This window comes from Talaromyces rugulosus, chromosome II (assembly GCF_013368755.1).
Source record: "Talaromyces rugulosus chromosome II, complete sequence".
Lineage (NCBI taxonomy): Eukaryota > Fungi > Ascomycota > Eurotiomycetes > Eurotiales > Trichocomaceae > Talaromyces > Talaromyces rugulosus.
In genome coordinates, this window is record NC_049562.1 from 4,498,676 (window position 1) to 4,519,010 (window position 20,335).

At 45.1% G+C, this 20,335-nt stretch overlaps 7 protein-coding genes across 7 annotated transcripts; 4 read left to right on the forward strand and 3 right to left on the reverse strand.

Moving 5' to 3' along the window:
- Positions 1-332: 332 nt before the first annotated feature.
- TRUGW13939_04016 (uncharacterized protein) lies at positions 333-1,020 on the forward strand (the record flags this gene model as incomplete). Its single annotated transcript, XM_035487193.1, has 3 exons — positions 333-401; positions 450-708; positions 785-1,020. The coding sequence occupies 3 exons, from the start codon at positions 333-335 to the stop codon at positions 1,018-1,020; spliced, it is 564 nt and encodes a 187-aa protein (XP_035343086.1).
- Positions 1,021-2,742: 1,722 nt separating this feature from the next.
- TRUGW13939_04017 (uncharacterized protein) lies at positions 2,743-5,270 on the forward strand (the record flags this gene model as incomplete). Its single annotated transcript, XM_035487194.1, has 8 exons — positions 2,743-3,031; positions 3,082-3,110; positions 3,158-3,420; positions 3,491-4,121; positions 4,171-4,325; positions 4,379-4,542; positions 4,616-4,863; positions 4,950-5,270. The coding sequence occupies 8 exons, from the start codon at positions 2,743-2,745 to the stop codon at positions 5,268-5,270; spliced, it is 2,100 nt and encodes a 699-aa protein (XP_035343087.1).
- A 799-nt stretch (positions 5,271-6,069) lies between these two features.
- TRUGW13939_04018 (uncharacterized protein) lies at positions 6,070-8,018 on the reverse strand (the record flags this gene model as incomplete). The annotated part of the gene is made up of 3 exons (XM_035487195.1): positions 6,070-7,175; positions 7,240-7,875; positions 7,937-8,018. 3 exons carry the CDS (start codon positions 8,016-8,018, stop codon positions 6,070-6,072), a joined length of 1,824 nt encoding a protein of 607 aa, XP_035343088.1.
- Positions 8,019-8,802: 784 nt separating this feature from the next.
- TRUGW13939_04019 (uncharacterized protein) lies at positions 8,803-10,276 on the reverse strand (the record flags this gene model as incomplete). Its single annotated transcript, XM_035487196.1, has 2 exons — positions 8,803-10,124; positions 10,192-10,276. 2 exons carry the CDS (start codon positions 10,274-10,276, stop codon positions 8,803-8,805), a joined length of 1,407 nt encoding a protein of 468 aa, XP_035343089.1.
- A 512-nt stretch (positions 10,277-10,788) lies between these two features.
- Positions 10,789-12,591, forward strand: TRUGW13939_04020 (uncharacterized protein; the record flags this gene model as incomplete). The annotated part of the gene is made up of 3 exons (XM_035487197.1): positions 10,789-10,921; positions 10,992-11,828; positions 11,900-12,591. 3 exons carry the CDS (start codon positions 10,789-10,791, stop codon positions 12,589-12,591), a joined length of 1,662 nt encoding a protein of 553 aa, XP_035343090.1.
- An 827-nt stretch (positions 12,592-13,418) lies between these two features.
- On the reverse strand, positions 13,419-16,450 carry TRUGW13939_04021 (uncharacterized protein; the record flags this gene model as incomplete). Its single annotated transcript, XM_035487198.1, has 7 exons — positions 13,419-13,603; positions 13,665-13,803; positions 13,861-14,488; positions 14,537-15,304; positions 15,362-15,598; positions 15,662-16,283; positions 16,342-16,450. The coding sequence occupies 7 exons, from the start codon at positions 16,448-16,450 to the stop codon at positions 13,419-13,421; spliced, it is 2,688 nt and encodes an 895-aa protein (XP_035343091.1).
- Positions 16,451-18,983: 2,533 nt separating this feature from the next.
- On the forward strand, positions 18,984-19,586 carry TRUGW13939_04022 (uncharacterized protein; the record flags this gene model as incomplete). The annotated part of the gene is made up of 2 exons (XM_035487199.1): positions 18,984-19,078; positions 19,172-19,586. The coding sequence occupies 2 exons, from the start codon at positions 18,984-18,986 to the stop codon at positions 19,584-19,586; spliced, it is 510 nt and encodes a 169-aa protein (XP_035343092.1).
- Between the last annotated feature and the right edge of the window lie 749 nt (positions 19,587-20,335).

Below are 20,335 nucleotides of genomic sequence, written 5' to 3' on the forward strand. Positions count from 1 at the left end.
ATTATGGATCATACTGCAGTGGGAAACCACTGCATTGGACCCTCGGAAGGGTGGTTTCCTCGGCCTCCGGGAACCTTATGATTCTCGGAGAGGCTCTTGGTTTCCTTTATATATGTACGCAGCAGAGAACAGTCGAAGAGATAGCCGAGCGCGGTTTTTCTAGTGAATGGCATTGGGATCGGGGTTATTACTTGAGATTCTATATGCACCCTGCCCGTTGCAAGTAAGTGCCGGTTCGACAAACACCCTGCCACTGCTCACACTGGCCTATTCCACGGGGCGGTCATATCTTCCACCACAATACCGAGGAGGATCCCAAGCAAGCCGCGACCATGACCCTTGGGGAAGATTCGACGACGAATTCTGGTGAATTGCTCAAGTCTATTGATAAAGTGACCAAGGTTCGTGGGCTTACTTTCTGTTCCATTCAAATCAATAATACTAATTAGGACGATAGGAAAGGAGATTGGTCCTCATATCCTTTGGATTTCGAAGACAAATGGCCCCTCACACGCGCCGAGCGGGTGCAGGAGCTAGAGGAACTACTATCCAGACACTACTTCAAGACAATGCAGAGAGAGAATATCAAGGGTGCCATAGCGTACCATGCGGGATTTCCGCCCGACGAGGTGATGCCCGACGAAAGCGTCTGTTTCCAGGGCGTAAAGATTGTCGAGGTCCCGGTATCGGAGATTGACCCAGAGAAAGGTATTGTGTGGTGTGAAGTAAGCAGTAAAGGTGCTCTTTCTTATGATATATTAGCTGATCAGATCTATTATTATAGGGCCCCCCTGGCTGCGATTTTATGACCGGACATGGCCAAGGACAACAGTTCAAAATTTCTCAGGTGATAAAATCACCCTGAAAACCAACGATCCTAAGACCATGCCATTACCAAATTGTGATATCTTGAAGATGCAATGGTTCCTTCAAAGGCCAGCAGCCATCAGCGGAGTAGCTGAAAGCTACAACGACGACTATCACGGTGACTTACACATACGTGAAGACATCAACAACTAATCTTGACGCCTGACCACATTTCCGTCACAACCGAAGTGTCCGTTGAAACGACACCGAGAGGAGACAGTGGGCCTAGGGTGATGAGAACCTGGGAATATTATCTCATGCATTTATATATGCTAGTTATTCTACGCATTATCTCGAGTTACTATGATTTCGACAGACGACGAGTGGATTGATTCTGACATGGAGGGCCATCAGGCCAAATCTGAACCATATTGAAGCCAAGTCGATGTCTTCGGCTCCCTCCGTCTCGAACGAACCACACAAAGTGCGCAATAATCTCAACCATGTGGCACAGTCTTTGATGGACGCCGAAGGCAATTAAAGGAGATGGTGTTTTATGTGTGACCTGCGGGAAAGTTCATGAACAGCATGGTTTATTAGCTTAGCCCATTTCGTCGGTGAATTTTGCAAGATGTCGAACAAGAGGGTTTGTCTACTACTAGTGTAAAGCTCAGCGCGTTTTATGACCGGAGGTCTCTTTAGCAGTCAATCTATGGTTCATCACAGGCGTCAACAGAGCTTTTCAATGTTACCCAAGTACCTTGTAGATATGGAAGATGAAAACACTCAGTAACATAAGGCATACTTTTTATGAAATCCGACATTATAATGACAGCATCTGATGCGCTGTATACCACCGTATGACTAGACTACCCTGCCATGGAAGCAAGCTGGTTGCCTTCGCAGATCCGACCAGATCCTGGGTGAGACTGCAATAAATTATTATTATTAATTGATAAATTTATTTACATGTAGTGAAAAAATTAATATTTCCTTTATTAATGTTACATGGTCTATCATTGTATGGTAAGTTATTTAACCAGTAAACAAATAGCTAATGTGATTGTTCACGTCAGACTTGATGGCAAAAAAAAAAGAGCTAAAGTGATTTAGCTCGAGTACTTATCATACATGTGTCATAAGAATCTAGAAAATGCTGCCGTCCTCGGCTAGCATTTTCTTCTCTTCTTTTCTGTTTTCCAATTACCGCTGGAGTATGGAGTACTTTGTAATCAGTATGATCTATACCGAGAGTCCCCCCCCCCAAAATGAAGAAGACTAAGCAAGCCTAAAATCGACAGGATTTACTCTATCGGTCTGCAGAATCCGGTCAATCGCGAATGATTTCAATGGTAAAGCTGCTTTATTTGTTGGCCTCATCTAACTGGGCTGAACTCAAATAGTTGGATATTTCGATTCAGACCTCGAACTCTGACTATTAAAACAAAGAAAAAAAAGAAAACAAGGAAAACAAGGATTAGGCCCGAGTCGCTCGGTTTAAAATCAATAGGTCTTCGGCCACTGGCCCCTCAGCCAATAATGTTGAAGTTTAAACCGGGGACATGTAAGTCGCATTTCGTACTTCTAACTATACACAGGATAGCTACATGCAGTGTCACCTCCTTCGGCAGTGATTTGCCCCGAAAATCTATAGTTTGGACACCACTTATGCACGTACGGAGCACCTGATCATTAACTGATCCGTCACAAAAACAAAAGCAAATATTCTGAGATCATTTATACAAACAGGGTGTTGCAACGTGTACTACCTGTAGTGGATGAATATGGCTAGCAGCCTAGCACTTCATATTCTTGTCACAGATCATCCCCCAAAACGTTGATAAAGTGATAAGTTACTCCGTACTTGTTCTTTTACTCTTTGCAAGCCACGAAAATTGTGTGCTATTCAGCAATAGCTTTGCGGGCGACCCAATAATGTCTATCTTAGATGACTTCCCTTACCAACATTCCCGGACTCTGGAGAAGAGCGAATTGCCAGAAGAATATTTCCACATCCTTCCTTTTCGAGTATCTAGGCCCAGAGAGGGGATGTTAGAAACTGCGAGGGCGGCGAAGTCTGAATGGGCCAAAGTTGTCGGCAAGGAGGATGCCCCTCTCACTGCAGAGGAAATAGATGCCCCTTTGATGTACGTGATGCCAGAATGTCCTCCAGACATGGTGGCTTCTATAATGCGTTTTGGCACTTTTCTAGTGCTATGGGACGGTACGTTTCCCGTCATAATCAATCGGAGCCCCCTGGTCTAACGAATTTAGATGAAACGGATGCTCTTGATGGCGAGAAAGTACGTTTAAATGTCGCCTACGAATGCGTATGTTGACAAAATATTAGCACAAAGTAATTACAGATGATTATTGCCTTGGTCTTATCTCAGAGTGCAAACTAGGAAAGCTTTCACCTTGCGACTTTGGAATCAACAGCCTATACCTTGATTCAGTTTTTCAATTACTGAAACAGACTACTGGCGATGATCATGCTTACAAGCGTGCGTTGCAAGTATTTGAACATATCATGAGATCACAGCCTGTTCCTCCTCTTCATTCCGTGACCTTTGAAGAGTATAAAAAGGTTCGAACCGTGACTATTGCAGGAAAGTGAGTATCCATTCTTGACTTGCTTACTTGAAACTTTGGGCCAATATTCTATACTTACGGAAGATGACAGGCTGATCGAGGTTCTGCTACCTTCTATACATGGCTTAAGAATAAGCCAGGAAGAACAAGATTCCGTTTCATCAATAATTGAACAGGGCTGTCTGGCCGTGGGCTTAGCAAATGACCTTTATAGTTTCCCAAAAGAATTTGAAGAGCATACCAAGAGCGGGAATATTGATGTAATACACAACGCAATGGCGGTTCTGATGTCGAATTACGGTTATACGGAAGAAGAATCCAAAGAGATCCTGAGACAGGAGATTTTGTCTGTCGAGCGAGATGTTCTGGACGCATATGAGTCTTGGAAAAATTCTCCTGTATACAAGCCATCTGATTTGCGCCGCTATATGGTTCTTGCAATGTTGGCCCTTGGAGGCGGATGTTATTACCAGGCCCGCTCACCCCGATACCACGGAAGAAAGCTCACTACGTCTGCGACAGATCGTGCTCAGCTAGTCGGGCGCAGCCATACAGCTTGGAAACTCCGAGGCTACTCTCCCCCGGAATCATTTAAGAAAGACGGAGCACTCTTAAATTCAGAAACAGAGTCTACAAGACCGGAAAAAGAAAAAGGTGAAGGCACTACTGCGTCAGAAACACCAGATATTCTAGCACCCTTTGAAAAGGCAATGGCAGAGCATGTTAGTATAAAAATGCACCTTATCATTCTAGTGAGGCTAACGTTACAAGCTATGCATGGCACCTTACAATTATACGAAATCCCTCCCTGGGAAGAAAACTGTCGGCAGATTAGTTGAATGCTTGCGGGTATGGTTTCAATTGCCTGATGATTCCGGTGACGTCATAGAGAATGTGATCAGTACGCTGTTTCACTCAACGCTTATGTTGGTTATAATATCTTCTGCTAGTGTGTTACATCTACTGACCGTATCAATAGGATTGATGACATTGAAGATGGGTCAATTCTTCGGCGTGGGAAGCCAGCTGCACATACTGTATTTGGCATGAGCCAGACTGTTAATAGCGCAACGTATCTGTATTCTAGAGCAACCACTCAGCTGGAATTACTGAAAAGCCCTGAGTGCAGAAAAGTCTTCCTCGGTGAGTATACGGCCATTCTAGATTCTCTTTTCCCATTGATTCTTAGACACGTCACTAATACATGTAAAATAAGATGAACTAGAAACGCTTGCCTTCGGGCAAACTCTTGACCTCTACTGGAAATTCCACAAGACTTGCCCAAAAATCCAGGAATATCTCACAATGGTTGATAACAAGACCGGAGGATTCTTTCGAATGGCACTGCGGCTTACACAAGTCGAAGCGAAATCTGAGCCATGTCAGGATCTTTCTCATTTAATAACATTGATGGGAAGATACTATCAAATTCGGGATGATTACCTGAATTTGACGTCTCAAGAGGTACGTGTTATTTATTCTTTAAGTATACATATGAATTATTTATAACAAATGATCTATGAACATACCGATATTAATGTGCCGCACAGTACACTGCCAAGAAAGGATTCTGCGATGATCTCTCGGAAGGCAAATTTTCTTTCCCTCTTATTCATACCCTGCAGAATAGCCCGACAGCAGACGTTGTACGTGGCCTACTATTCCGTCGGGAAAATGGCACTGGAGATCTTACACCGGAGGTCAAGGCTTATATTGTCTCTGAAATGAGATATGCAGGTAGCCTGACCTACACACGAGATACACTGACAGGCCTCTTTGACGCTATGATGGAAGGCTTGGAAAGAGCAGAGGCTAGTCTTGGTATTAATAAAAGGTTGAGAGCTTTCTTAATTTGGTTGAAAGTAGAATAGAGCGTATTTGATTTTGACACGTATAAATTTTTTTAAACACTCTAAAATAATGTTGTCATTTTTTCAAAAGCTTCTTATTCTAGAGGCAGCCATAGCTACCCATGTTTTCATTAGGACTTTATCTCATATATTAAAAAAACCGTACTGATTAAATGTTAGTGATTATTAAGTTCTAATACACTAAGACTAAAGAATAACGAAGAAGGTCGGCGTTCACCATATTATTGAACCCTGGTCTGCTCACCCTAATCTGGCTGCGGTGATACATGCATGAGGCTATACATGCCCCACTGCGATCAACAAATCCTTTGTTCTGGCTCACGGTGTGACAGAGACTGCTGTTTTGACTTCTCATGTGATACATGTCTGCTAAAACTCCACTACCCCTCTTCTCATCACCTCTTCTCTATTGTCACTTCTCTCTCACGGTCTACATGATGACCAGCCAACCCCATCAGCCATCGTCAACCAAGAGTTCCACGATGAACAATCTTGACAGCTGCACCAAAGACCAAATTATCTCTTTGGCAGTCAATCTATGGTTTATCACAGGCGTCAACAGAGCCATTCAACGGTACCCAAGTATTTTATAAATATGGAAGATGAAATACTCTAAAACCAGCTGGCTGCCTTCACAGATCCGACCAGATCTTGGGAGAGATTGCAATAAATTATCATTATCAGTTGATAAATTTATTTACATATAATAGATAAATCAATATTTCCTCTATTAATATTACATAGTCTATTATTGCATGGTATGTTATTTCATCAGTAAACAAATAGCTATTGTGATTGTTCACGCCAGGGCGATCCCAGTGAAGGCTCGATAATCGTCAGTATAAAGCTTTTCTTTCTTCTGGCCATCCAGACCGCAGTGGTAAATATTGCCACCAAGGTCTGTGATGTAAATGCCATTATTGACGAGATCCAACTTCAAGCCGATGGCTTCCTTGAAATGCCTTGAGAGAGACCGATATTTCTGAGCCTCATTCACTGAGGCAGGAAAACCAAGCACGTCTAGTTGGATCAAGTTCAGTGAGTTGCCACAGGGGATTTCGCCCCGATCGGTCCAGTAGAGACGTCGAGATTGCTCATCTATTTCCAAATCCACCGGCTCTGGTAGGTCGTCGAGAATGCACTGGATATCGTCCCGTGTGCTCGCACATTGACCAGCGGGCATCGTGATATTGGCACCAAAAATGCGACCCTTGCCACCCTTGGAAGGACCTTTCTGAGACCAGTAGAATTTACCCAGGGTGGGAGCCACGGTAATACCAACGCACCACTTTGTTGCATCTTGACCGTACTCCTTGTAGGAGCCCGTCTCAATCACAGCCTCTAGATCGGATCCGTCAAAATTGCATCGGAAAACACGCAGCCCTTCCCGATCACAAAAGTAGACCTTTTGTGCTACACTATCAATGGTTAGTTGCTTCGGGGTATTGATAGTTCCCGGAGCGACGACGGTCTGGACGAGGCTGCCGTCCACGTTGGCCGAGTACACAGCGCCATCAATGTGGCCGGGCACGCCCATGCAGGTCCAAAACATGCGGCCATTAACGTGGTCAACGGCAATCCCGTCAGGCAGGGCCTGATTGCGAATGAGAACCTTTATTTTCCCCCCTGCCGTAAGTTCAACTATTTGGCCTGAGTTCAGACTTGGCTCAGCAGCGGAGAGACCCAAATCCAAGACCAAGATCTTTGGGTCTTTGGCAACGACACCATTCCTAGCCTTGGACTTGTCGTCTACTGGGGGATAAAGACCCCCAAGGGAACATTTGGTTCCCAACTTGCCATGGTTCAAATAGTTTTGTTGTAGAAAGTCAACGGTTTTCTCCGGGGATAGGCCGCGCTCATCAACATAGTGATGCTCGATGAAGGCCACCGTGTCGAGGCCGACGGCTTTATTCTCTGGTTAGTCGCACACTACGGCTGAAATTTGGAAGGCCGGTGGATTGTGACTCACCATCCATAGTCCGACAAGGAGCCATGCCTCCTTTGACAAACATTTCCATCCACATTGAGTCGATCTCCTCTGGAACAGAGACACCCTCTGCTAAAATACTCAAGATCTCGCGTTTAATGGCAGCCCAGAGACGGTTGAAAATGAAGCCTGTGGACTCTTTCCGGGCCAAATACGGCAAGGTAGCAACCTCCTTCGAACGCTCAACAATAAATGGGAATATCGCGCTGTCAGTGCACCCATCAGTCATGATTTCCACTATCATGGACTGTGGAGGCATGTAATAATGCATATTTAAGATACGGGTTTTCGTATTCGCAGAAACCTTCGTGAGCATTTCAGAGGACTTGTATGAAGACGAGTTTGAGGCTAGAATACAGTCCGCAGGAGCCAGGGCTTCCAGCTCTGCGAATGTGTCAATCTTTAGCTGTATTTTCTCGGGGACAGCCTCAATAACCAGCCAGGCATTTTGAACAGCTCCTTTCAGATGTTCAACTGCCTGTACCTTACCGGGTTTCTGCCCGGTCTTCTGGGAATATGACTCCACATTTTCCAGAATATATTCAATACCGTCCGCGCATTGCTCTGCGCTAGGGTCACGAAGAATCACATCATATCCACCAGATGCCCAAATACATCCTGTATGTAACGAGCGTAGTTAGTATTTATGCCTTTTCTTGGTGCTATCCGATTCGTTTACCTATGCGCCGACCAAGTACGCCCGCGCCAAGCACGGTAACAGGTCGGTTTCGATATTCCTCTGGTTGTTTCCAGGATTCCATTGTCGGTGAGTATATGGTAAATATGATTGTACAATGTAGACTTGATTAAGGAAGAGATTGGATCAGTGCGAGCTAGCAGAAGACGAAATGAAGGGATGATAATCAGCCCACTATATGGGAAAAAGATGGCGAGAAACTGGAGTCATATTCATCTTTATATACATGTTATTCTCAGTGTATATCGGCTTAAGACGGCATGCCGACTTTTAGCTGTACAGATGTGTGAAGGAAGGATGGGAATGCCGATTCCGAGGTTTCCATCCCTCGGTAGCGTTTCCTTTCCGACCGAGTCTGTACAGGAAAATTTCCTAATGGAGAATTAACTCGGAAAGGACGGATTGTGGGCCTCGAGTGGCGCAACGCATTATGTGTGGGCTTGGGACATTTTCCGTCCGGCTTTTGTTGGTATCTAGGACCGAGGCAAATGTTGATAACGGAATGATACTGGGCTGCAGTCTAATCAGAAGATACCGTCATATACCTTTGCTCGTCATGCCGTTGATAAGTAAACCTTATGTGCGACATACTTGTGCCGTAGGTGGCAATTGGCTGCTAGTGTTTTCGACTATCGATACGAAGGCTGTGGTGTTCAGTGTGATGAGGAATTTGAAAAGTCGTTACCAATATGGGCATATTTATTCCGTGTTTAGAATATGTGATGGCGTATACAACAGTGGCTTTCCTCTTAGTTGGCAAAATTTTATACAACAGGTAACAATCTAACAACATGATTTATAATACATAATAATAAACGAACATCCTGTATAACACGAATGTGCTTTCTCTAGAAGCAAAAAATCTGATCAGTCATCTTTGAAATCGGTCCAGGAGCCTGGAATCCCATCTCAATCAAACCATTCTTCGACGCGTTAACCATACCCGGCGGACCACAGAGCATAACCTTTGTATCAGGAGATGATCCAGGGAGCTTAGCAGCCATTACAGCGGGGGTCACATAACCTTTTCCGTAGGTCCAATCTTTTGGGGGGTGATCCAGCATGTACCAGAGCTTAAAGTTTCTAGGGTAATCGCGGGCAAATGCTTCTAGCTCCTGCCGCAAGAGAATATCCTCTTCAGTACGGTTGGCATAGATTAGGCTCACTTCCGTTGTATCAGCATCATCCTCGCAGATGGCGCGAATGAGCTGGTACATCGGGGTAATTCCAGTCCCGCCAGCAATCATCCCAATCTTTTTACAGAGACTGTTGTGATATTTCATTGCCCCTTTAGGGCCACGGAACTGAACTTGGTCACCCACTTTCAGATTAGCCAAATATTTCCCGGTAAGCAATCCATCTGGGTAGCATTTGATCAGTAACTCGATCCTCCCCAAGTCCAAGTTGTTCGACGTTGGCGTGTATGACCTAGCAATAGCTTGTCCATCAACAGTAGCTTTAATAGCAACATGCTGGCCGATTGGAAGCCCAACAATACCCTGTGGTCGCGGTAGTTGGAAGACAAAGCGGTATACATTGGGGGCCAGTTGGTCTTTTTTAACCAAGGGGAGGGCCTTGTATTCCTTCGGGTCAAGGTATCCCTTGAGAAGATGTGGATTTGGCTGTTTGGCGAGGCGAGATTTTATATGAGGGGGATATTTGGTGAATCCAGAGTCAATTTCAACCATTTTGGATAGTTTTGTTCCAACAAAACCGCCGATCGTAGCACATAGAAGGGTGGCAGCGACAAATCCCTTTGAAAAACCCCCGCTCAGGACTCCTCCATGAGAAAGGCTAGTCGTAGATCCCCAGTTGCTTAAAACCTGGGACACTTTCGCCAACGCCTCACCATCAACACGGCTTCGAGAGTATAGGTAATACAGGAGTGCGCCCCCAAGAGATCCAGGTGCTAGTGCAGTTCCGATAGCAGAAAGAGGCTTCTGAGTGTTTTGGGTGGTTTGAGGCTTTTGCGGAATGAGCCGAACAGCCTTAGGCTTAGTGAACCCGATGGCATCTTTGACATTGCCAACCAAGTAGGATTCCAAGATATCATTGGCGTCTTTGGAATGGCCGACGTCCTCATATGCGGCGGTCGCATCGATCCCAGCAACATCAATCAGGACATCTGCACCACCGGGGTGATCTCTCACGTACTCGGTGATATCATACACTATACAGTGGTGTTATGGGGCGAGCACTTGACTTAGGGGATGATGGACAGGGAGAAAGCAGCTTACCCTTTCCATGAATGATAATCCACAGGTCGCTTCTGCTATTGTGGGCTGCTACAGCCTCCACAGTGTATTCTTGCACTGTTGACATTGTTTCGCTATGTAGTATAGCAGCCGTTCCCAAATATGAGAAAATATCAATTGTAAAGAAGATTCCATTGTGGCTGAACGGAGGTGAAGCCTTTAATAACTCTTGTAGGGAATTCTTGGGTCATCGACTTATACACCGGGTTTATGGACAATGCTCGGTGAATAAAATTCAATACCGACTGCCGAGTTCCACGGAAAGAACCGGATATTCCCATTATAATTTTCTTTTCAGTAGACAAACCGGTCATACAAGAACTTTTGTGCTTCTATAAAATTCGAGTTTCGTGGAAACCGAGGTAATGTGACCAATCGGAAAAGCTAATCGGACGTGATGCCGAGCTTTGTGCCGGTAATAATAATCATGACAGTGAGGAAGCCAAATAACCCGAATAGGCAATTCGGACCAGTCATAACATATAAAACTCTGCGTTTGTCTCGTCAGCGGTCTTTCTAAATTACTGACATACATTCATTGTGAGCATTGATGAATGATTGCGGATAATTACCTTCTCAATGCCTGTACAAAAGTTCTATCTCCTCGGAGAGCCCATCTCTTCTTCGAAAGACATCGATGTCGATCCTGCCATAAGCATCGATGACCTTCAACATCTCATCGCCGCTCACTTTGCCATAGTAGAGCCCAGTGGTTAGTCATCATACCCAGCCGATTTCTTCTTGATAATGAAAAGCCGACTACCTACTAATATGACATGCAGGCATTGGGTTCCAGACCGAGGACAACGTATTGACCGACGTTCCCGAAATAATCTCAAGCAGCGGTTCCATCGCCCTGACGATAGATGGACATGCAGTACGGGAGCCAATGGGCCCCAAAGCCTTACCGTACGTTGGGAATTACTTTGAAGTGTATCCGGACCATCTGGGCAATCACCAGCGCCTGTTTGAACGATATGGACCAGTCTTCAAAACCACCAACATGGGCCGGGCAACGTATCAAGTCAATGATCCGCAGCTTGCTGCTATTGTGTTTACCGAATCTGATTTTTTCACCAAAAAAATAAACGAGGCCCACCCTCTCTATGCCATCAAGACTCCAGTCGCAGGCGTTTTTCTTGGAGACACAGACACGCCAGAATGGAGGGCAGCCCATAAGTTTCTGCCCCCAGCCCTTGGACCCAAGGCAGTGCGTCACTACGCCCCCACCATGCAAGAAACCGTTGAAGATGCCTTCAAAGTTTTTGATGCCTTTGACGAGCAGGGAGAAGCATGGAATGTATATCAGTACATGCTCAAGCTTGGCTCACAAGCAGTTGGCAAGCTTACTCTTGGCTTGGATTTTGAACAATTCTCTAGCCCCGACGCACCTCTGCACGAGATGGTCCATTTAATTGCTGAGGTCCTTGCACTGAATAAAAAGGTTACGTCAAAGGGTAATTGGTATGGCCGATTACCTTTTGGTGACCCACAGCGTCTGAAACAAGCAAGAGCTCGAGTGGAACAGTTAGTAGAGGAGTCGATTGAAAAGGCCGCCAGGGGTGGTATTGTCGACCTGCCGCTACAGGATGCGGCCTTGCAAGCCTCAAACATGGTAGGTAAGTAAAAGACATGCATCCATCTCTCATATTTAAGGGATCATTCTGAATTTTTTTTAATATTATTTTAGACTATGCTGTTCGTGCAGTCGATAACGAGGGAGAGAAATTACCAAAGTCTAGTTTGGTATGGTCTATTCTTGTAGCAACAGGGGCTGGGTTCACTACTACGAGCTCACTGCTTTCCTGGCTTATCTATGGTCTTGTTACCTATCCAGGCATGCAGGAACGCCTCTTACAGGAACTAATAGATCACGGGTTTGACGAGAATACTCACATCACAGCTGATCTTACCGATCGCTTGGTGTTCCTAGACAAGTATATCAAGGAAACCCAGCGTCGACACAACCCATCCTTCCAACCTGGACGCACGGCAAAGGCGGATCTTATCCTACCAGGTGGCTACAAGCTGCCTAAAGATGCAGTCGTTATCCCTGCTTTGCATCACATCCACAATAATCCAAACTTATGGGACAACCCTAACCAGTTTGATCCGGATCGATGGGATACGAACCAGGTGAAGCAGAGACACAAAGCTGCTTATATACCATTTGCCATGGGCCAGCGGATGTGCATTGGATTTAACTTTGCTCTTCAGGAAATCAAGGTATTCCTACCGAAGCTGATCTACCGATACAAGTTTACTCGAGAAGGAGATGCGCCTATCGAGTACGACCCAATGTTCCAGCTCATCCGGCCAACTAATCTATACGTCCGAACTACGAGACGAGTCAAGTGGCCTCCTCAGACAGCACCCGCATAGAAAATTGGAGTGGATTCCGCCGGGGAGAGGGGGGGGGGGGGGGGGGGGGATTTCTCATAACCCTTTTCCAGTCACACCTTTTCAATTCACTATTAGCAGTATAAATTAATACTTTAACTTTTATTAGAATTGAATTTTTTCTTCTAGATAAGTACTTTCCAGCATAAGTGGTGATCAAGACTCCATTGAAAATTTGCCGAACTCTCCCCTGTAAGGGCCGTGGATTTATCATCGTTCATATTTGCTTTGACAGAACTCTAATACCACCAAACTTTGCAGCCTAGTGTAGCATCCGTACAGCACAGAAAGAGTAGACCTCTAAGTAGTCTTCTTAGCAGACTCTCAGCACGTTTAAATATTGAGCTGTAAAGGTATAGGAAGAAGAAGGAAATTTACTTCAATAAATGTTGTGGATGGCTAGATCTAATAGAAGAAATACACCTACGGAATATAATTCATATTAAAAATTGGATTGATATAATATTAGTCCAGCGTTCATCATGTCTATGAATGTATAAAGCTTCTAGATAAGACACCTGCCAAAAAGTTGGTAATTAATGTACTCAATCACATATTGCCTGTTAGTATACCACTAATACTTCCTTTTGGTTTGCGGATGGGCAACATATTACCTAATTCCCAGTGGGACCTGGAAGCCTGAGGCTGCCTTTTCAATGGTCTTTGCGGTGAGAAGAATCACGATAAATAATATATGTCATGATTCGAAGACAAACCAGCAAATACTTAGAAACTCGCGCTAGAAGTCCATAAAATTACTACGACCCTGGGTTGATTGATATTATCTAGTTCCTCTACTGGTTGGCAACCTATATGCGTATTTCGTGCCACTTGTGAATGATTCTTTGCCGCTCCTCGTTTGACGCATCACACATTTCTTCAATGCCCTGCGTGATCCGTGATTGAATAATCCCTCTTAGTTTACTCCTGGATATATAGTTCCTGAGAGTCTTGTGTAACCCGTCAAGAGGAAAGCCTGCTATGGCGAGGATACCTCCATTACCAAAGGATGTTAGATAGTACTTTCGGAGGTTGACAAATATAGCTGGACTTACCCGTCATCGGCTTGAAGAATGCACCACCAAGTCCTTTTCCAATTCCTGGTATCAGGCCTCTACCCCCATGTTCTTGGACCGCTTCAACGGGCTGCATGATAATGCCAGTAATGCCGTCATAGAACTCTTGAGTGAATTCCTTTCAAGAGGTCAGCAGATGGTGACTTCCTGAGATGCCTTGGATATGCAGAATTACAGTGGTGGCAGCGCGAATCCCGCTTTTAGTGCTTCTGACAATGGGAAATTCTTTGACTGTTGAGTCATTGTACAATTTAGGCGCGTTATGAAACCCCTTTGTTAAACCGAGGGCAAAGTCGGTCGGAAGACGAAGAAAAAAATCAAGTAACTGTGTTGCAATTCTTCCGGTATAATGGGGCGTGTCGGTGAAGACTCCCTTGGTTCGTGCCGTCATTAGTTGCTGTTCCCGGTTAGGCGACTGATGGATAATCCCGATGTCGTTGTCTGTGTATTCAGAACCTATAACTGGAATGTTTCCAGCTGTACAACCATGATAGTAGCTGTTTACGCTTTCCGGGTACTCTTCAATCGGCACATCTGTCCCTGTTTCATCCTCCGAACTTACCCAAGTCACCTGTTTGGCTTTCCTGGAAAATGCGTTCGAAAAACGCTTCACGGCCCAACCGTGTAGTTTACTATTTTTGTATTCTCCCATGGGCTGCTTCCCAGTAACGAAGGATGATATATCCATTGGAATACGCACCATTCCGCCAACCATGTCAGTGACCAAGTCGTAAAAAGCCTCTGCACCGGCAGAGAGAGGGCCCCGAGGATCCCGGCCGGTGCTATACTCAAGTTGGTGGTACCTGGAATGGTTACAACAAGCCCAGGGCAATGTAGTCAGGAACACTTACATTACCAAATCATGCGGGTCAACTTGTCCCATATGTACCAAGACTGACGCTGCAAGCGCACTCAGCTTGATCCGTGAACGCCTGTGCCACCATACAGCCGGCTTGTGTGGACAAATAGAGCAACGTAATTTTTCAGTGTTTAGATGGTGATGGAAGCTCCTGACCACGTTCTGCACACCGTTTTCCATTCTCATTTTCTTACCGATGTCCTCGGCATTGGTTTTGGTCAGAGGTTCGAGGGCCGTACTGATGGCAGAAGCCAAATCTGTTGCCGTGAGCCTTTTGTATGGCACCGGTGGTGGACCAGCACCTGCTTTGGCGACTATTGAACCCCAAAATGGCTGATCGCCAAAAAATGGTATAATCACTGTGGGGCGGCCAGCAAGCAAGCTGGCGGCAGTGGTTCCAGCACCTCCATGGTGTACCACGCATGAAACACGTGGAAAGAGCCATTCATGGGGGCAATTACCCAGAAGGAAAATGTCCCCACGAGTCTCAGGTACACCCATGCCGATATTTGACCATCCCTTACTGATAATTGCTCGCTGGCCTGTCCGCCGGACAGCTTCAAAGATAATCAGTGTTAGATTCACCGGCTCCTTGACAACTATTGACCCAAATCCAATATAAATTGGAGGTTCGCCTGCATCGAGAAACTCTTGCAGTGCCTGGGGTGCCCGATACTCCGTTTCCGAGGTCAAGAATTGAAAACCGCAAATGTCGATATTATCAGACCAGTCCTCGGGTTTTGGTAAGAGGGCGGGGGACCTGAAAACATCAAAAAGTGCGTTTAAAAGGGCTAGTGTAACTTTAACAAAAACGTACCAAAGGTAGCTGTACGGGATCTTTAGCTTTTGGATGAGACCGGGGACCTGACTGGAATCCAACGGATCCAGAGCAAGGTCCTTCTTGCGAAAATTGTTGATCAAATCACCAAGCCCATGCCAAATCATGATTTCCACCAAAGCATAAGAAGCAAAGTTTGCCATAGATGTCTTCCCATCCTTCGATCGGACGCTAGCTAGAGGATGTGGGAATGAACGTGTTGGTGACCATGGCATCCTAACAGTCATTCAGCAGCTGCCTTGGAAAGTATTCCGTGGCATCATCGAACGAACGACTTACGTGAACATTAGATGGAGAGGGATTCCCAGCTTCTCAGCACAGCTGATGTGTGCAAAACTCGGTGGATTTGCAATAATAACATCGGCCACGAATGGTCGCGCATGGTTCTCAGTCGCATCGATTCCTATATTGTCGGGCATTTGACGCAGACCGGTTCCATCACCCATTTCAAAACAGGATCGCCAACAGCCGGAAAAAATGGCTTTCATTTCCCGGCGTCGTTGCCGAATCGCACCGCTTTTGATTGTGCTCAAACCCGGCATGAGGCCAGGGTTCTGGACCATGAAAGCCATTAACTGCTCCGGATCGCCCCCGATATCAAAGAATTCTAATCCACTTTCTCTTATTTCATCGCGGAACTTGAGATGTGTGGCGAGACGAACCCTATGGCTGTTTCTTCGAAGCTCCTTTCCCAGCGCAATAAATGGTTGAATGTCACCTCGTGAACCAACGACCTGAATGACGATATTCAACTGAAGCGGGAATGGCTCCTTTTCTTCTTTTTGAAAATTGGAAGGTTCAATATTGCCATGAACCGTTTTCAGGCTTCTCTCAAGATATTGGACCAGCTTTTTGAAGAAGGGCTTGTGCTCGTTGAATTTAATATTCAGCCGTCCATCATCTGCGAAGTGTCAATTCATCCATCATGTCCGATCTCCGAGGGAATAATAAGACCATACTTAGGATAAGATCGCCACTATCAAACTCCGGGTCCGCCGGCATACCACCTGTAGAAGGCATTGAAAGCTGCGAGTCCATCTCATCGTCACGATTAGTTAGCAAGTCCATGTCTTCCGATACTGTGTACGCCTATACCATCCCCTTCCAACATAATTCCTTACAGTAGGTATATTCAAAGCTAGCATGCGCCACAACAAACACCTCGAGATCTTGATTCTTGGCGGTTAGAGCGCTTTGATTACTCTGTGTCAATCGAAGCAGATCATTGTACAATAACCATACAGCCATCGATCACCTAATGTAACTTTGACTTTCCCATCTTTAAAGCCTTCACGCATTAATAAAGAACGAACTTGACTTTGGATACAGAATGACGACGTCATCTTTGAACCTTGCTGAGAAATTGGGTTTGGCCACCCCGTCATATTTCCTCAGTGCAGCTACCTCGGGATCTGGCTCTATACCTCGGAACTGCTGGCAAATCAAACACCCAGTTTTTCTCCGAGCGCGTACTCTATTTTGGTGAATATTATAATATTATTAATATTTAGCTATAACAGATTTTAATTGATTGATTTTTTTGTATGCCACTATTATTGTTATTATTAATTAGAAATTAAGACTATAAATCTATATAGTGTATGCGCTCGGAGTGTGGTGGGTCTATCATGTCCGCTGTATCCGTGATGTCGTCGTTGCCGAGGACTCTTCAACCAACGGTCATCCTGCCCTTTGCTCACCCCTGTCTGTTTAACAAGTTTGAACCTGGAAATTTGAGCAGCAGTCGTCTTTCATGGCGATCATGTCATCAACGAATCGTTCTCCTCGGACCCGCCGTCATAGATCTGCTGTTGCATGCCAGGCTTGTCGCCAACGCAAGGTACGATGTAGCCTGACCGTTACTGGTGTGCCTTGCACCACCTGTACCCAAGACGGCTCCCAGTGTATTGTGAATAAAAAGCAAGCAAAAACGTAAGAAAACTCTAAGGAGGTATAGAATGTCTTGAAGAATGCTAAAAAAAGGCTGCGGGAAACTTTTCTTTTCAGGTCTAAACAGCTCGACCAGCTAGCACCTCGCTATCTTCACCCCAGTAACTCTGGGGCTGTTGACTCGAATCTTACCACCAACACGAACCGGACTTCTTTGAATTCTAGAGACCCTTCGCTTATGGGTGTCCAATCGGAACAAGTTACTCCTAACGTTACTAGGACTCCTTCGGATATTGGGCTAGCCAACATAGAAGACGAAGAACGCAATGGGCTCGAAATAGCATCGGCAGCCTTAGGACAACAAGAAATAATAGGGGAAGTTCCTTTTTATACTGGTAAAGAGAATGACATTACAAGGAATAACAGGAATAACATGTGGGCTCACTTTTCACATAGGAGAGCGCACTGGGCCCACGTCAGCCCTACATATCTGCGCAGCCGACCAGCCGTTGCCCAGGCATTTCCTTATCCCAGCCCATAGAACGTGTCTCTCTGATGAGGACCGGGCTTTCCTCCAGAGAAAGGGTGTTTTTACACTTCCGGGAAAAAATACATGTGACAGCCTCGTTGAAGCATACTTTGTTCATGTACATCCCATTTTGCCGGTGATTGAGGCTGATGTGCTTTTGCATCATCATCACACTGGGAAGCTGCAAGAGTACAACATCCTGCTCCTGTGGAGCCTTTTTTTCGTCGCTGCCAATGTATATCGCGGAATTGACGCCATGTATCTAATGAGACTAACTGAAGCTTGCAGTTTATTCCAACAAACATATACGAGCAAGAAGGATTTGCATCTAGGCGGTCAATGAAATTTGAGATGTACTCTCGTGCCAAGGAAAGAAATCTTTTCCCCTGCCTCAACATGCATGGACCTCTTAGACTAATTTTTCTTTTGTTAACAGTGCCTGTACAACAACGGTAACGAAAGAAACAAAATCGTGCTATTGCAATCTTCACTCCTAATGGGATTTTGGCACTCCGACATAGATGAACATGCACAACCGTGGTACTGGACAGGCAGCGCAATAAGTCTGTGCCAAATTCTTGGCCTACATCGAGATCCTAGCATTTCAAATCATAAACCCTCCATTCCCAGTCGACAGCGATCTCTTTGGCGTCGTCTTTGGTGGTGTTGCTTTTTTCGGGATCGCTGGCTTGGTCTTTGCCTGGGGAGGCCACTGCGCATCAATCTTGATGACTCTGATGTTCCCATGCCGGTTGCGGCGGACATGCTTTTTGACATCGATGTTCAACGAGAGCCCACTCTTACTTCCAAATTACCAAGCGACATGGAAATATTAGCTGAATACTGGGTTATTCTCATTGAGCTTAGCCGCCAGTTAGGCAACATTCTGATTATGAATTATCGGGCAGCTCGACCTAGGCCAACGCTAGATGAAGTTGAAGCCCTCGAGAAAGAGTTGTTACAGAGCAGACTTCCAGATCAATACGAAAGAGGTCTGACACGGATTTCACAATTTCATTCACGCCATATCCATCTACACTACCAGTTAGTTCCAACCACCCTTGAATGTTTTCTCTATTAATATAGAACGACAGAGCAATGTTGATTACCTTCTATCGGTCTTGGGGAATAGATTCTCCGGATGACCTCCCATCTACCGCAAAAGAAGACTGGAAACATCAAATGCAAGTAAGAGCCGACGCTGCTGCCTCTCAGACCAATGAAATATTGGAAGCACTCGTTCAAGAACAACTTCTTGGATTTGCAGGGCCTATGACGTGAGCATCTCCAAGCCACCAGTCTCTTCTTTTGTTTTAGAGGTAGAGATATCCCTCTGCTACTCTAGACTGACTTGCATTCAAAATATCAAGACCACCGCTACTAGTTCCGGCGATGAAAACGCACTTATTTAAATGCAAATATGGTGATCCTCTCTCCAAACGTATCAAGCTTAAAAAGCTTGAAGTGTGTATGCTGGTCATGGAAGAGCTCCAGAAGACATATACTGTCGCTTCGGTATATCGTGCCATTTTTATAAAGGCTATCCAACAGGTTTTCCCGGATTACTCAGCCCCCGTGGCATTGTATAGTTCTGCAATCAATGGTGCCGCCGTTTCCGATACTCAAAATCTTGCTGAAAATCGGCTTGCAGGGGAGGAAGTGCCGGATCATTATGCCCCGCTCAGTGATGCCGAAATTGATGTTCTAGATGAGAGTTATTTTATGCAGAACTTGATAGACGAGGCTTCGGATTTCAGTTTTTGGGAGACATGGAATCAAGCTTGAAGTCCATGCCAAGATGTTTTTTCTATTCTTTCTTTCTTTTTCCTGTATTCTCTAAGATTTTAGCGTTATGGTGATAAATGGACAAAACAGGAATTCCAACTGTTACCTTTATAATAAAAGGTTATCTTCTAATATAGTGGGTCATTCAGTTACAAAATTCCTCAGGGGGACTCTCACAATCAAAATCATCGCCATCATCCTAGAAACGAAGGATGGGCAAATTTGTATATTTTATTGCAAGCTGTATCAAACTTTTATCCACTAGATTAGAAAAGGCGCAAACCATTTTTTCCAAGGGTTTTCCTAGTCTTCTTCAGTTTGACAGGTTTTTTACCTAGTGAGCGGTCCTGCACGTGGTATCTCAATGGGTAGTCATTATTGCACAATCTTCGCTCAGCGTACGGTTTATGAGTATAGAATGATTTATTTGTGAGCGCCCAGTTAGCGCCCAGTTAGCACCCAGTAGAAATTACATGTAGTGATCAATGGATGAACCGCCATGTAATTAAGTGTAAAAGTGGCGATGGGGTTTGACTTGAGGCCTATAACCGGCGCACATATTTTATATATATAGCATACATACCTTCATTGGCCGCGGTGCTAGGAGTTGACTTGATCAGAAGCAGACAATCTCTGCCTACTTCTGGTTTGAAACGTAGTAGGCTAACCATTGAAAGTAAGTACTACATCCTCACGGATCATCAATTATACTTAGCAATGACCATAGAATTCAACACGAACAACGACGA